This window comes from Corvus brachyrhynchos, unplaced genomic scaffold (assembly GCF_000691975.1).
Source record: "Corvus brachyrhynchos isolate BGI_N302 unplaced genomic scaffold, ASM69197v1 scaffold115, whole genome shotgun sequence".
Lineage (NCBI taxonomy): Eukaryota > Metazoa > Chordata > Aves > Passeriformes > Corvidae > Corvus > Corvus brachyrhynchos.
Window position 1 is genome coordinate 8,155,955 of NW_008239553.1, and position 14,946 is coordinate 8,170,900.

The following is a 14,946-nucleotide window of genomic DNA, read 5'->3' on the forward strand; positions in this document are numbered from 1 at the left end:
GTCCCCCCCCCCGGCCGCTGCCGCTGCCCCCGCCTTGGCCCCTGCCATGGCCGCTGCGCTTCCCGCTATCGACTTCCGGCTCCTGCCTTTGCCAGTGCCGCCTTTGGAGCCCCCTTTGGGGCGACCCCGGCTTCGACTTGACTGGCCTCTTGCAGCGAGAGATGTATCTTGCATTGAAACGCCTGAACAAGGAAAGAATGTTACAACAGTAACTCCTACAGTGTTTTCACAGGGAGTGCAGCATCAAAGCTGCCCACCAGTTACATTAATACTGTATCCTATGTGGCATTTACATTAACAGGGACACTGTTAGCAAGCAGCCATTTCACGATAAGAAATTATGTATACAAGACTTCACTCTTCAGCAACAGTATCTTATTAACTGCAACTACTTGTATTACTATGAATCCAATCTACAAAGAGGTGGAGGACTCTGAGTTCTACTTCAGGATGATCCTTTTTCTTATTTGAAGATGGAGATGCAGTATCTTCCATCTCTGAAGAAACTCATCAAGAACTATGATTCTACTTATTTCACTGTAGAAAACTACAGTAATTAAAAACACTTGACATTATTTAAAATTACATTGCACTTAAAAAATTGCTCCAACCACCCACTGGAGATAGAGAACTAATTATTAACCCAGCAGTAAATTCAAGGAAAAGCTTAGAGAATAATAGTTCTGTGGTAGTCTGTAATTTCGTAACAAACTTATGGGAAGGAGAGCCTTCTATAACACAGGAACAAAGGACACAACTTTTTGAAATAACTAACACAGCAAAGAGGTAAGTGTGGTGAATGACAGACTATAAACAGATTTCCTATCAAATTAGAAGCAACTTCTCAATGAAAAGGCAACTATTGTCCCCCATATCTTGCCAACCATTCATACATCCTGGGTAAAATGCAGAAAACATATCACTTAGCCATGCAAAGTCAAGGTTTAATAAATGTTAGCAGTAAATCAAGGCAAGAGTACTGACCATTCACGGTGTCTGAAACTGAGCCAGTAATGGAAGCAGGAGAGTTTGTTGCCCTTGACTGAGGTGCTGAAGAAGCTGGATCATCCACAATCACAAGCATATCATTACTGCTCTCATCAGGAGGGATAGAGCCCATATGTAATTCACTGCTGATGGATATCTAAACATGACAGAGAACAAAGCCATTAGCTTCTCAGGTTCGGAAAAGGTACAAAAATAGTAAGATCTTCAAAAGCTATACAATCACAAGTAATTGGTACTTATTCCTTCCCATTTTCTCTAGAATAGCAGCATGAGCAGGATACATCATCTGCCTGATCACATCACACTTTATTTACATGCTGAGCAGCAGTAGAGACCTCCACCCACTATTTAATTTCAGTTCATGAAAATACATGCTAAGTTATGAAGCAAAAGACTAATGGGCTGAGCAGATTTAAGTAAACTGTTGTTCAACTGTGCATTTTCAACTGCAAGAGAGAAAATAGGATTCTTAATCCACTACTACTGCTAATAAAAATCTTGATCAATAAAGGAATACAGACATCTTAATCAACATGGCACAGAACAAAAGACATTTCCTGCTAAAACCAATTCTTTACACACAGATGAAGCAAAATAAGATGTGTGCCACTGAGAATTTTTAATTTAAATTCCAGAGGAGAAAAATCACAGTAATTCAGAACCTGAAGCAAGTGAGGAAGCAGAGATGCAGATAAGACTAGTGAGGGGTACTTAGAAAGAAACTGAATGTCAAGGAGCTATTTGAGGGATACTGCTTGGCTCAGAAGCAGAGTGTTCTTGCTGTAGAAGGTATTGGTATGGGAGAGGGCACATGGTTGTAAGTGTGAGCATAACAAAGGCAAGGAAAAGGGACAAGGAAGTAGGAAGAAAGTAAGTGGGACTCCAGGTAAGAATGGAAAAATTTCAGAGACTGGAAGGGAGGAAAGTCAGGGCGTAAACTCACTGTAAGAAAAGGGAGGTAGAGAGTGAAGAAGAGGGGAATAATGGAATGTCAAATAACATGAGGAGCTGTAAGGAGCTGCTGCATTTTCAATAATCTATTTTCATTTCCATGGTTCACCTTTAAGACACGTCACTTCCCCACACCCTCAAAGCTCTACAATAGCTAAAATAGCAGACAAGAATCCTACAAGATGTAGGGCCACAACTGAAACAGTATGTAGGTTAAAGCAGAGGTGAGTCTCACCTCACTGAAAGGACTGGGCATGGCAGAGTCTACACTAATGAAAGAATCATCCCCATCAGCAGATAGGTTGGAGTTATCAGCTGAGGGAACAAATGGGATCACAAGGTTCATGCTCTCTTTCTTTCTCTTCCCATCCAATTCATCTTCCTTCTTCTTCTGAAATAAATAAAGTAATAACAGGATGAAAAAGGCAATAAAACAGCAGAATGGGAACAAGCCACCCAAAATCTCAAAACCTAGCTCAGCACTTTAACTCAAGGAATGCCACGTGCAGAATTTCCCAAAACAAGTTTCTGAAGGATATGGTAACAGATCCCTTAAATGCTCTTTCTTTAGATTTGAGAAGAGTTTTCTTTTTCTTCATAAAATAGCTGGAATGATGGAGTATTACTCTTACAAAATTACTTTGATTTCCAGTACCTTTTGGAGTGAGTTTGAAATTCTTTACCATTACCCAAAATTTCAATTAATTAATGCAAAGCCTCCCTGTCTTAAAAACTCAGATTTTTCATTACCTGGTTTTAGTGATGCTTTTTAAACAAACTGATCTTCCCTAGTTCCACAGAAGCCTCATAGCTATATGGGTTTTATCCATGGTTGGTGCTTCCTTTACATTCCCCTTTTTGTCCTTGCAGAACAAAATCTTGATAAAGTCACCAATTTAATGATCAGTTGATTGTCAGGTTTGTTTGGATAGGCAGTACTTCCCTATTACTGAAGTTGCTGATGAGTAAAATACAGGTAACTATGCATTACTTATTTTGTAATATCCCTCTTCTGTGCAAGGAACTGCCACAGACTGACTTTCAATGGCAAAGGCAAGAAGGTTTACTCCTTAAGACTGCCTTGGCATAACATGTTCCACATCCCATAACAGTGATCCTGAAGCTCTTCTGGCTCTACCACTGACACAGCAACCTCTCTGTATCAAAATACCTTCTCAGCGTATTTTTCCCTTTTACGTTTACGCTCCTTCACACGATTTGTTTCTTCTTGCTGTCGCTTCTCTTCTTGACGCTGACGCACTGTTGGAAAAGAAATACAAAGCTGTCACCACTGGAAAAGTATTTCATATCCTTTTATGAATCTTACCAAGAAGTTCTAGTTCTAACAGAACTGGGAAGAAAAGTCAGTTGTATTGAAACTAAAACACATTGAAAACACTACTCTATTAAAACTATTTGTTTCCAAGTCACTAAAAAGTCTTACAGGGAAATTCTTCTTTCAAGCAACATGGAAGTGTATGCCTCTAACTTCAAAAGTATGATGAAATACAGCACTTTTATTAATACTTTTCTTGTCATGACCTACATAATTCTTGTCAAAGCTCTGTCATTCAGGAACAATGTAATGATCCTGAATGAGTGCCAATAAAAACTTAATCACATCATCATGTCTCATTTTGCACAACTTCATTCAGGTCAGCAGTGATATCAAACCAGCTTGTACTAACAAGAGTTGGCAATACAAAAAGAGACAGGAAACAGAAGTTGTTATCAGCAATACATGTGTTCGGAGAGATAAAAACACAGATTTCATAAGGTAATGAAGTGGAAAATGGGGGAATTGCTGAAACACCAATTTCACATACATTTCTTTTCTAGTTCCTCATCATCCAGCAGAAGGCTGACCACCTCTTTTGGCTTCAAGGTGTCAGGTTTGAAATTGCCACCTGAAATTACCATTCGTTGAATCTAGAAGGAAAAAAATGAGTGAAGAAAAGGAAAGTCAAAGCATCCATGAAACATTTCTCACTATCCATCACTGAAAGCCAGCTGCAAAAATCATGCAAGTACATCTAAGTCAGACTTGATCCAATTTCTCTATCATACCAAAGTTAGTAGTAAAATTTCAGGGTATAAAATACGAGAACCAACTGAGATGGACAGCAAAAAACTACCATCCCTTATGGAAGGATACATTTTTTCTAAGCAGCATGTAATAAACTACTAATTATAATAGTATTAATTGATATACTGCTGAAGAAAACAAAACAAAAATACAGCAACAGCCCTCTCAAGTATAATTTACCCATTCAAGTTTTCAAGTAAACTGCACAGAGGATCATGCAGACCACATTCTTAAAGGGTGCAACATTTTTCATCTCCTTGACTGAAAACTGTATCTCCCTACTGAGTCGGTGTTGCAGTTAAAGCAATTCACTCAGCCTCTATTACTACAACTGTATCTTTAAAAATGCAACAACTAAAAAGAGTTGTAATTTAGCAGAAGAGAACAAGCTTTAACATATGGCAATTTAAATTATTTGCATCACCAACAGCAGACTACACCTGATTTTCAGGCTGATTTCAGGTAACTCTAGTGCAGTATCTCAGAAAAAATGGTTTCAACAAGGGAAATATGAATGCATTCAGTTGCTGCAACATCATGAGCAGCATCCAAGTAAGACAAAAGCTAAAAGAAACTCCCAAGTACACAAAACATCTGAATGTTGTATATAGTGTACCTACTGCTACTGAAAAACACGACTCTCCTTAGTTATTTTCTTGCCAATTAAGTGTCATGAGGTTTGAAGTTCCTAGTACACTTACTGCTTGATGCTGCAGGACACTGAGCTTTTCTGGCAATCATCACACCTCAAATAATTTCCACTTGATTACCTTCCAAATGTCTTTAAAAAAAAAAATCAGCTGCTGTGTAACATGAGGGGAATCAGTAACTCTGACGCAGCAAAGACAGAAGCCCTAGTCTTAAAGAAGGCTGAGTTTTTTCACTGCAGCATAAGAAAAAGTTTTCATGAAGTCATATTGTAAATAATTAGCTTCTTTCCAGCTCACATAATGTCACTGGACTGCTGCTGTGTTAGGGACACAGATTTGTACATGTGAACAAAGACACTTCCTTTTGCCTTCTCTTCTGTCTCCCTGCAGACACTTTTTCTGTCTCTTTACTCATGTTGATACGTGCTTTATGATACCATCTCTGTAACTTCTTGTTCCAGATGAGTTCCTTATTCCTACCTCACTCTTTTCCTTTGCCCTCTGTAGGATGCGCTCCTCAATGGTGCCTTTACAGATCAAGCGGTACACGGTGACTTGTTTGGTCTGACCCAGCCTGTGGGCCCGGTCCATAGCCTGCTGGTCTACTGTTGGATTCCAGTCACTGTCATAGAAAATTACCTGCAAGGCAACACCAGAAAGGATTAAATAAAAACATACATTCAGAGCCCCTGGTGATTAAACAAACAAAAATCCAATATATGGTAAGAATAAAATTCAATCGTGTTTCACAGAATTACAGCCCCACTGTAGGCTGTGTTAAATAGCCTTGCCCAGTCCCGTGAAATCTCTTCCACTGCATTTCAGGTGAATTCAAACTGACTGACACTACGAATGCTTCAACTTCTACAGAACATCTTTAATATCCTCTTAAACAGACCTGTCTGGGATGCACAGAATTCCTAAGTTTGTCATCACATTAAATCACTGTCATGCAATTAATTATAGACTTACCACATCATGGACACATTTTAGTGTTACTTACCATCATATCAGAATTTCATGCAAAAAGTAATATTCCAATTTTTATTCAAAACTTAGATGAAGTCTAACATTTCTAGTACTTTGACTATAAAAAACTGAAATGCCACATTAAATTCATATTGCACTATTACTCTAATAGTACTTTATGCATAATAAGCATAAAAACCAACAGCATTTAAAAAGATTTTAGACAGCAAAGTAAAGTATTAATGAAGTTACACAGAAAAACATAGACCTAAAAATGCTCATGCAAGGAGCCTGCCTGAGCTTCCATCTGTTTATTTCTTCTTTTAAACCCTGAAAATCCTACAGATACTTGTTTTCTTCTGATTTCTTGTGACTGACAACAAGACACGATAGGATTTCTTTTTTAAAAACACGTAGTATTTTTTTGATTCAAAGATCTTTGGGTATTTGTGGCTACAGACTTGAGGTCAAATCTGCATGCACACCAGGTGTAGGTTAGAAGCACAAGAATAGCTGTTAATGAAAAGATGAATGGTTCATCAGTATTCCTTCCCCAGTGATTAGTGGCAGCTGCTCCAGAGTGCAAATCCTTGCAATTCACCTAAATCGGTCTGTCCTTACACCTCAGGGGAAGAAATTTATCCTTCCTGAGTAGCTGACACTCAAATACAAATAGCTTCCTACCTTTATAGGCATTGTTTCATTCTTCTGGGCACAGAAGAAAGGGTAACTGATAACTATTCCACTGGTTCCTTTGCAACTGAACCTTTGGAGCAAAGGGTCATTCATACAGTGAATGCTGTTTCATCTAAGTGTCATTTGCACCTGTAGACTCCTTCAGTAATCCAACTTCTTTCTGGACTCTGGTACTCAAGTATGTGGGGAATAGGTAGAAATTTCCAACTGTAGCCAAAAACTGTGTACCAAAATGTCCAATATTCTACAACTTTATCATCAAAGTAATATTACATTGTGAATAATAACTAAATAAACAAGGCTATGCAATTTCACAATGTGAATGGCAGTACTAAAAATATTGATCAGTACAGGCAAGAGAGTGCCAACTTTCACACAGAATGACTGATTTTCCCACATAAATTGTTACCAAATTTCACCTACCGTATCTGCAGCTGTAAGGTTAATGCCCAAGCCTCCAGCTCTTGTACTTAACAGGAACACGAAAATATCATTCCTGTAGAGGAAAGAGATTAAATCCCCTTATTTTGTGCATGAACAAGGAATAACCACAGAAGCAATTTTTTGACCTATATGAAGCAATCAGAGCTGTTTCTATTACTTGAACACTTCAGAACATTTTGTGCTGTTCATTCATGGTCAAGGAAAAAAATGTATGAAAGAGTGAAAGAAGTTAATCTACAAGTGAGGACTGTCTGAACATGTAAACATTCAACTTGCAGTTTATTAATCTGTATCAAAACAAACCAGGGCTTGTTTATCTTGCCCACACTGGAAATTAAGATTTCATATGGACAAAGAACAATTTACTGTTTCACAGAACTGACCCCATGTTAAAGAAATCTTGCCTTAATGATGCTCAATTGATAAAAACAGAAAAACAAATGTCAAAACTCTGTAGTGCAAGTTTTGTTCTCAATTTGGTGCTTTGAACAGAACGAACATGGAGACAAGCCTTTATGGGGCAAGACCAAGTACTGATGGAAACTTAAGTGATAACAGCAAAATCAAAACTTCCGCTAAGGTTGTAAACGACACTAGTGTCTCTGGAGGGTCAGCATTATTTAGAAGTGTTCAACACCTTATGGATCTGTGAACAGGCTGAGACAAACAAAGCAGACAGTACACTAGTACGGACTCCAAAGACATTGACACATTGTCCTTCTCTGCTTAAGAGAAGACAGTCTGGAACGTCACATCCTTTTGGTACTACACTGTCTGAACAACTTGGCAAATGTAAAATCAGTAAAGTACCAGAAACTCTTGCGGAATGAACTGGAAGGAACTAAAACCAAGCTGTAAATCTTCAGACATTATCTTGCAGGTAACAAAGCCAAAGGAGTCAACAGGTGCCTGTTTGCACTGAAGATAATCCTTGGCCAGGTAATCTGCTCTCTTGTAACAATAGTGGGATGTATGTATAGACAGTCACCTGAACATCCAGCTGTGAAATGCTTCTTGATGTGCCATATGGGAAGGAAAGTGGACAGAACCACAGACTACATGAACAAATTATCATCTCATAGCTATATATTTTCAGCGCCTTGCAAGGATATCCTGCAGAATAGTTTAATCTCAGTCACGCTTTTTTCTCTGGAAGTATTTCTCCTAAGTAAATCACGTATAAGAGGAATTCAACTAACATTTTAGCAGGAATTCTTGTTTAGACTGGCTGACCTACATTTCAGTGGGATTTCCTGCTGAAATTATTATTTTTCTTCAGTTGTTTTATTCACTAATAAAAATGAATTCTGTTCATTAATAAAACTAGGGATTTTTTACTTCGTTTGGTTAAGGATCTTACAGGAGGAAGCATCAAGATTCCAGGAGGACATCATAACCTGCAAGGAACTTGTTTCTGACATGTGGAAATAGGCAGAAAGAAAGGTACTACATGGTCCTCTCACTTACTTCTGCACATGTTCAAGTTCACTAGAAGACTCATCATTGCAACACAGTCCTTCGGGTCCGTCAGCCTCACGAACCTGCAAGGCCTGGACTCCTATTTTCAGCTACAATACTTTGGGACCACTAACACAAGGACTCTTCTCTAGTTTAGAATAGTTGTTTATTGTAGGGTGAAAGCAACATCTATGAATCTAACTCCACTGAAATAGGAAAGTGGCCTTCTTACAGGCTCATGTCAACATACAGGAAGGATAACCTGTGAACTACTGTACCAAAATGATATTGTATCAAGCCATATCTCAGGATTAAAAGGAACTCAATAACCACAAACTCAATAATTATAAATAATGTGCCCTGATGTGCTTAAAAAAATTGTCAGGATCTATTTTGGTTTACCACACAAGAAGTTACCCTACCTCTCTAGCTAATAAAATCCCCATCCCCATTTTATCTTTTGTTTATTAGTTTAAGGTTTCTTAGTATAATATGGTTAAATGGTTCGTTTTGCAGAAAACTAGGTCACTTTCAATACTCTAGCATATGCAAGATTTTCAATCTCATCTTTACAGTGTCAATTGTCAAAGCATTTAATAACCAATGGACATTTTCTGCCTTTCCGTTGAGCTTCTTTCTAAGCAACAGCCTATTTGGGTTGGCAAGAAGTACAATAAGTGGCTACACTAAAATTGCTTCCAGTACTCTTTCACAGATTCATATCAACACCACTGAGTACTGGTCAGCAAACCACCTAGAAACTGTTTCAAATAAATGAGGTCAATTTGATATAAGGAAAGAAAAGTACAGACTTCATTTATTTCATTACATCTTACACCAACTTCCTAGGTACATGTATTTTATCTCACACACACCTTGCAAAATACATTACCTGTTCTGAAAATCTGCTACCATGTCCCTTCGTTCAGAAATCTTTGAAGAGCCATCCAATCTCATGTAGGTATGTTTCCTATAAACCATGTATTCCTGCAAAGAACATGGACCAAAAAAATACAGTTGTTCTTGAAACTGTTCAATCTTGATTCTTTCAGAAAAAAAAAAAAAACCCACAATAAAAGCAGGATTGCTAATTACAATAAGGTTCCCTAAACATCATCAACAAATGTTCTGTAAGCAATACTTGGTAATAATACAATCCAGAAATTAAAGCTACTCCATCATATGTTGGCTTTTGCATTCCATGTAAGAGATAAATGACAATGTCAGTTCAGAGTTGGGGATATATTTGCTGCACTGCAGACCTGGTACATGCCTTTTCCTATAAATAAATAGGGAAACAAAAATCACTAAAATGGGAAGTTTGTTTTCACAGAGTCTAAATTTTTATTAAATCCCAAGCTTTTACTGTGCAAGCAAACCTTTCCAAACAAACCAATTGCACCTGCTCCCTGTCGATTTTATACCATTTGACTGGTGGTTTTTAAAATCTGGTGCTGTATAATGTCTGTCCAGGTTTCATCTCAGCAGTGAAGAACCTCTGAATCTCTTGCACACAAGAATACTTTGAACATTCCACTGGTGTGTCAGCCCACAGCTCCTGCCAGGCAGCAGAACTGAAACCATTGCCTGAGATGCATATCAAATGGCATCAGCCAGGAATGCTGTAAGCAAAGGCTTTTTCCAGTGAGACACATTTTTCATGCTCTAAGGTTCTCAGCATTTTCTGATACCTGTGCAACTTTGAATAAAATCTAAATTACATACAAAGCTCAAATAACCACAGAGTTTCTCTGGAAAGCTATCCTCTGGGGTGCTTGAACAATGGGATCCTTGCTTGGCTGACAAGATGCAACATCTACTGGTTACAAGAGTTAGGTTTAACCCTACTGATGCATGAGTCTTTTTGAGATGCTGTGAGTGCAAATGAAGACAGAAAGGAACAGATAATGCTTTAGCAGCAAGAACTATTGGATTCATCTCGCTCTAAACCACAGTGCTCAGCAGACACAGAACTGATATGCTATGAGAAGACATGGCAGTGCCTGCACTCCAATGAACCTTCTGACAGTACCATGCCCAGTTCTCCTTTTCCACCATCCTTCAGGGCTCCTGATCCCTTTGTGTTCTGCTTCACTACTGCAGAAATGGTGAAAGAGCTGCCATATTATAAGGAACTGAGAAAAAATTGATGTGGAGGAAGCAAGCTTCAATGTGAGACAGATGAAAGAGAAAATTAGGTAAATAAAACTGTGGAAATGGCCAAATCCACACTTGGACAACCTCTTCGAAACAGAGCTCATGGCTAGTAGGATTTCTGGAGGGAGTACAACAACAGAAGTTCAAAGCAGAGAAAAGCAACTTCACTACACAGACAAACAAGTCCTAATTTACTGTTGATTTATTCAATTTCTGTGACAGGTTTCTGTCACCAACTAAAACCAGAGAGAATTGTCAGTTAGGCACTATGATGCCACCTTTTCTCCAGAGTTGAACAATCCTTTTACTATCATCACAAGAACCTTTTCCTTTCATTTCTTTGTTATTGTCTTTATCTGCCTTTATGATGATTCAACCTTTTGATCTTGATTTAGACTTCCCTCATCTATTAACCATCTTTTCATTATCTGTCTTCTAAACAAAGCAGCACAAACAGAAAACAACTTTCTTCATTCCATCAGGTGCATTTATCCTTCCAGACTTCAGACATTTTCACAAAGGCACAGAGTGCAAAAGAACAAGTTATTCTACACCTGCAGTACTGGCATTTATGGGCTGTTCCCCCAGGTCTGTGAATTAGCTTTGCACATTAGCCCTTAGCTAATCATCTAACAGGTTCTGGTCTGCCTCCATCCACCTTCCTCTGATCAAGGTGGATGCTTCACAGTAGTGTAACAGTGCTCATACGAAACTTCCTTTTGTTGTGAACTGGTTATGTGCAGTACTTTCCCAAATATTAACAGTATACCCTTTCAATTCAGAAAAAAAGTAAAAAAAAAAAATCCACATTGCAATTCATACTACACTTCTCAGCAGTTCAGTGTTCTGATCACTCATAGAAATGGCATGCTTTCAGCTAAAGAGACAACCCTGATGGCAAAGAAGATATTTAAAGAGTAAATATACCTGGTCTGTACTGTAATTGTGGAAGGCACTTGATGACTGCTCACTTTTCTAGTTCCCCACAAGGAATGACGGAGTGGGGTGGGGAAACCTCAGAGGGAGGCTTCAGTCTCATATAGAGATCCTTATACTAGACCTGCTTGAAAAATCTACCTGCCAGTCTTGTTTAGTGTAAGGGGTCACCAAGCCACCAGAAGCATCAGTCTAGGACAAATAATGAAACCCTTGCAACAGAGCACCTACACAGGAAACAAACAACACACGATGACCTGAGTATGGTAAGAATGTAGTGACTGCTAAAGCCAGTGCTCTTCTGGGCTTCCACACTGATACTTTCTCAGTAAAATGTTTTCCCTTCATATTATTTCACAGTCTAAATTGAGTACTCTTACGTTTTAACACAACTCATTAACTTTTGGTAGAGTACAACCAAAAGTAGAACATTTTACTGCATGCAGAACATAATTCGACTCCTCATCTCATGAATACAATCTGATTCCCAGTGAAACCATGGACAATTGCTCTTCAGGAAGACAGCAATCATATGGAGAAAAACAAACAAAATCTTAAAAAGTATGAAATACACATCTGCATGAAATAACAATACTGAAATTACAGTTTATCCTCTTCTGTTGAAAGCAAATAATTTTCCTCTTTGTATTTATAGCTGCCATTTTATAATGGCTGAACTACTCAGCAGTTCTTCAGTTGAAGCTACATAAAACAAACAAGGTTTTATAACTTTGTAAACAATGTGCTTTGTGCTCTCTGCCCTGCGTAGATTAGGTTAGTGTAATATAGTTCAAATACTGTTAAAAAAGACCTCCTATGTTTTTTCATATTCAAGTAGGCAGATGGGATATATTTTGATAGATCAGGAAAAATATCTACAGATCCACAACTTTTGCAAGGATTTTCTTATTAATTGAGTCCTTACTTGGTTTTTAGCTTGCTTAACTTCAGCTTCTGTTACTTGGGTGGAGAGAAAGAAAAACAGAGGACTAAGTAGGTGGCTTATTTGGATAATAAAACACAAGTGAAGTTGAACATTCAAGAGGTGGAATAGCAAAACGTTGTGCTCACAAGCCTTTAAAATGGAATGCTAAGAGAAAAGACAGAAGCACTAAACACTCAGCTTTATGAGCTCCATGGTGTAATGCAGGGTATCAACAAACCTACACCACGTCCAATGTTTGCCAAAAAAAGAGGCATACAAAGCAATGCTAGGCAAACTGCCAAAATACAGAATTGCGACCGTGCAAGTTCTGTTTTTCCTCACAGCAGCAAAAACAAAATTCAGCTTGTGATTTGTTATTGAACTATTAACTGCTGACCTTAAAATACTCTCCTGTTCATACAAAACTCATGACTTAGGCAGCTATTGATTCAGGCTTCTCACTTTTTCTCTTCAGTTTATTGTGGAGAAAACAGTATCCTAGCTCTTTGATGGCATGGCTGCTCATCAAATAATGATTTTTTTGTTTTTTCTTCAGAGGCAGACTGCCTGTATTTAAATTATGAGTCATGACTTCATTCCTTATCTCTTTCCTATCCCATATGCCAGAGAATCTCTTAATGTTTACCAAACTTCTGCAGAGGAATCAGATATTAGAGGGAAACGGTAAAAGTCTGTGAAATTACAACATAAACACTGTAAAATTTACCACTGTTTTTCCTCTTCCTTCCAATAAAAGGGCATGCAGGCATTGAATGAAAATAGAAGGAAGCAGTTCAAAACCAGAAAAAGAGGATAATTAAGCCATGCAACCCCTTGCCACAGGGCAGTGCAAATGCCAACACCTAACAAGGTGTCAAGATGCAAATGAACAACTTCATGGAAGAAGAATCCATGTTGGACTACTGAGTATGCAGGAGGCACATTTGGTTCAGAAACCCCTTGAACTGCAAACTGCTGGAAATTGAGTGACTAAGGGTGAAGTATCACTATTCTTGTACACTTTCCTCCTACCATCTGCTGCTATACACTGATATCAGTATAACACTAGGTAGGACCTTAGGTCTAACTTTGTATGGCAGTTCTTATATTTTCATATTAATGCATTAACTGGGTATCCTCTGGTAAGCAATTTTATGTCAGGTTTGCTGCATCCAAATTACAGTACTTTCTCCAAAACAGTGTTGCTAAATCTCCATCTTCATAAATTGTCTTCTGTCAGCTCTAGCTCTCCTACCTCCAGTAAGTCAATCATCCGCGTCATCTGGGAGTAAATGAGAACTCTGTGCCCTTGAGATTTCAGCCGTGTCAACAGAAGATCAAGAGCATGAAGTTTTCCACTGTCAGTGATCAGACTTTCTTTATCTAAAAAGAAATAGAAGAAAAGCATGTAACTAATAAAGCAAACCCAGATACATGCAACAAGTTAGCTTTTAAGTTTTCCTAGCACTTCACTGCATTATAATCCCTGAAGTAAGGAGGTGTGATGGAAGAAACTGCAACATCCCTTCTGGCTGATACTTAAAATCACAATGGTAACAATAACTTTTGTTTGCTGGGACAGGAGCAATATGAATATACCCACCTGGCAAAATCTTGTCACAGACTGATCTCCTCTCAAGTATGGGCTCAATCATTTTTTTGGATAGCCATATCCCTCATGTAAGCTTTTATTCTGACCATATCAACAAGCACTATATGCCTTGACACTTCAAGAAATGTTTTCCACTTCACACATGAAAATGGGGTCCTTTGCACATTTGCTGCTACCTGCTGCTGAGCTTTAGATTCATCCTCCACAGATCACACCCCTCACCAACACAGAAAGTGAAGAACAGCTCTCTAGGTCACTGTAAAACAACAGTCCCCTCACAGAACTGCCTTGTTCTTCCCTGCCCTCTCCTTTTTTTTTTCTCTTTTGTTTTGTTTAAGAAATGTTTCCAGATGGCAATCTTTTCAGTCACTTCAGATTTTATACTTCATGTCCTCTCTATTTCAGCACTGCTCATGAAGTATTTTTCAGGAAGGAGATCTTCCTGTTTGTACATTCTGTACATAAACTTCAGTAAACAATACATTACTGTTTAAAGAGGATGAAGAGAAATTTTCTTCCAAAAAATTATCTGTTGGAAAGGCCATTGATGATTCTCTATTCTTTTGGATGTCTGAACTTAGGTTTACAGCCAAAACGGAAAGCTGACAACTGCAGATGGTGCGGGCTAGTACAGAACCCAAGTATTTTCAACATGTCTAGCAGGTAATGTTCTCTAATGTCTAGCAGGTAACACTTTTGCACACTTCCTCCTTCACAGAATGAATTAACTCATGGGCTGAAGAAAATCCAGCTTTCTGTATGGCAGTTAACTGTCTTGCCCAATATCCCAATTAAAAAAAAAGTTATATACAAAAATTAATTCTTTCATCTGACCACCATGCATTTTAATATAGCCAAAACCAGGTTCATACCAGTGGAAGAGAAGAGCACAGATCACACAAGAGCACTCCTAAAAAGATCTTATAAGCACAGCAGGCAACACAGTTCATGAGTACCAAAGTGGTGTGGTAGGTGGACAGCAATGTGGCAGAGTAGTAAGCAATTCCTGCAAGAACAACTATCGACTTGCTGAGAAAAGCAGGCATGGAGTTGC

The 14,946-nt window shown here is 38.4% G+C and overlaps 1 protein-coding gene across 1 annotated transcript in view; it reads right to left on the reverse strand.

The window, feature by feature from the left end:
* INO80 (INO80 complex subunit) overlaps window positions 1–14,946 on the reverse strand; it is a 64,513-nt gene that overhangs the window by 3,285 nt on the left and 46,282 nt on the right. Inside the window, exons 29-37 of the mRNA XM_017741863.1 lie at window positions 13,536–13,663; window positions 9,155–9,249; window positions 6,784–6,856; window positions 5,176–5,334; window positions 3,786–3,888; window positions 3,131–3,219; window positions 2,195–2,350; window positions 985–1,144; window positions 4–182 (exon numbers count right to left, since the gene is read on the reverse strand). Of these exons, the coding sequence (XP_017597352.1) occupies window positions 4–182; window positions 985–1,144; window positions 2,195–2,350; window positions 3,131–3,219; window positions 3,786–3,888; window positions 5,176–5,334; window positions 6,784–6,856; window positions 9,155–9,249; window positions 13,536–13,663 (1,142 nt within the window). The remainder of the gene's footprint in view (window positions 1–3; window positions 183–984; window positions 1,145–2,194; window positions 2,351–3,130; window positions 3,220–3,785; window positions 3,889–5,175; window positions 5,335–6,783; window positions 6,857–9,154; window positions 9,250–13,535; window positions 13,664–14,946) is intronic.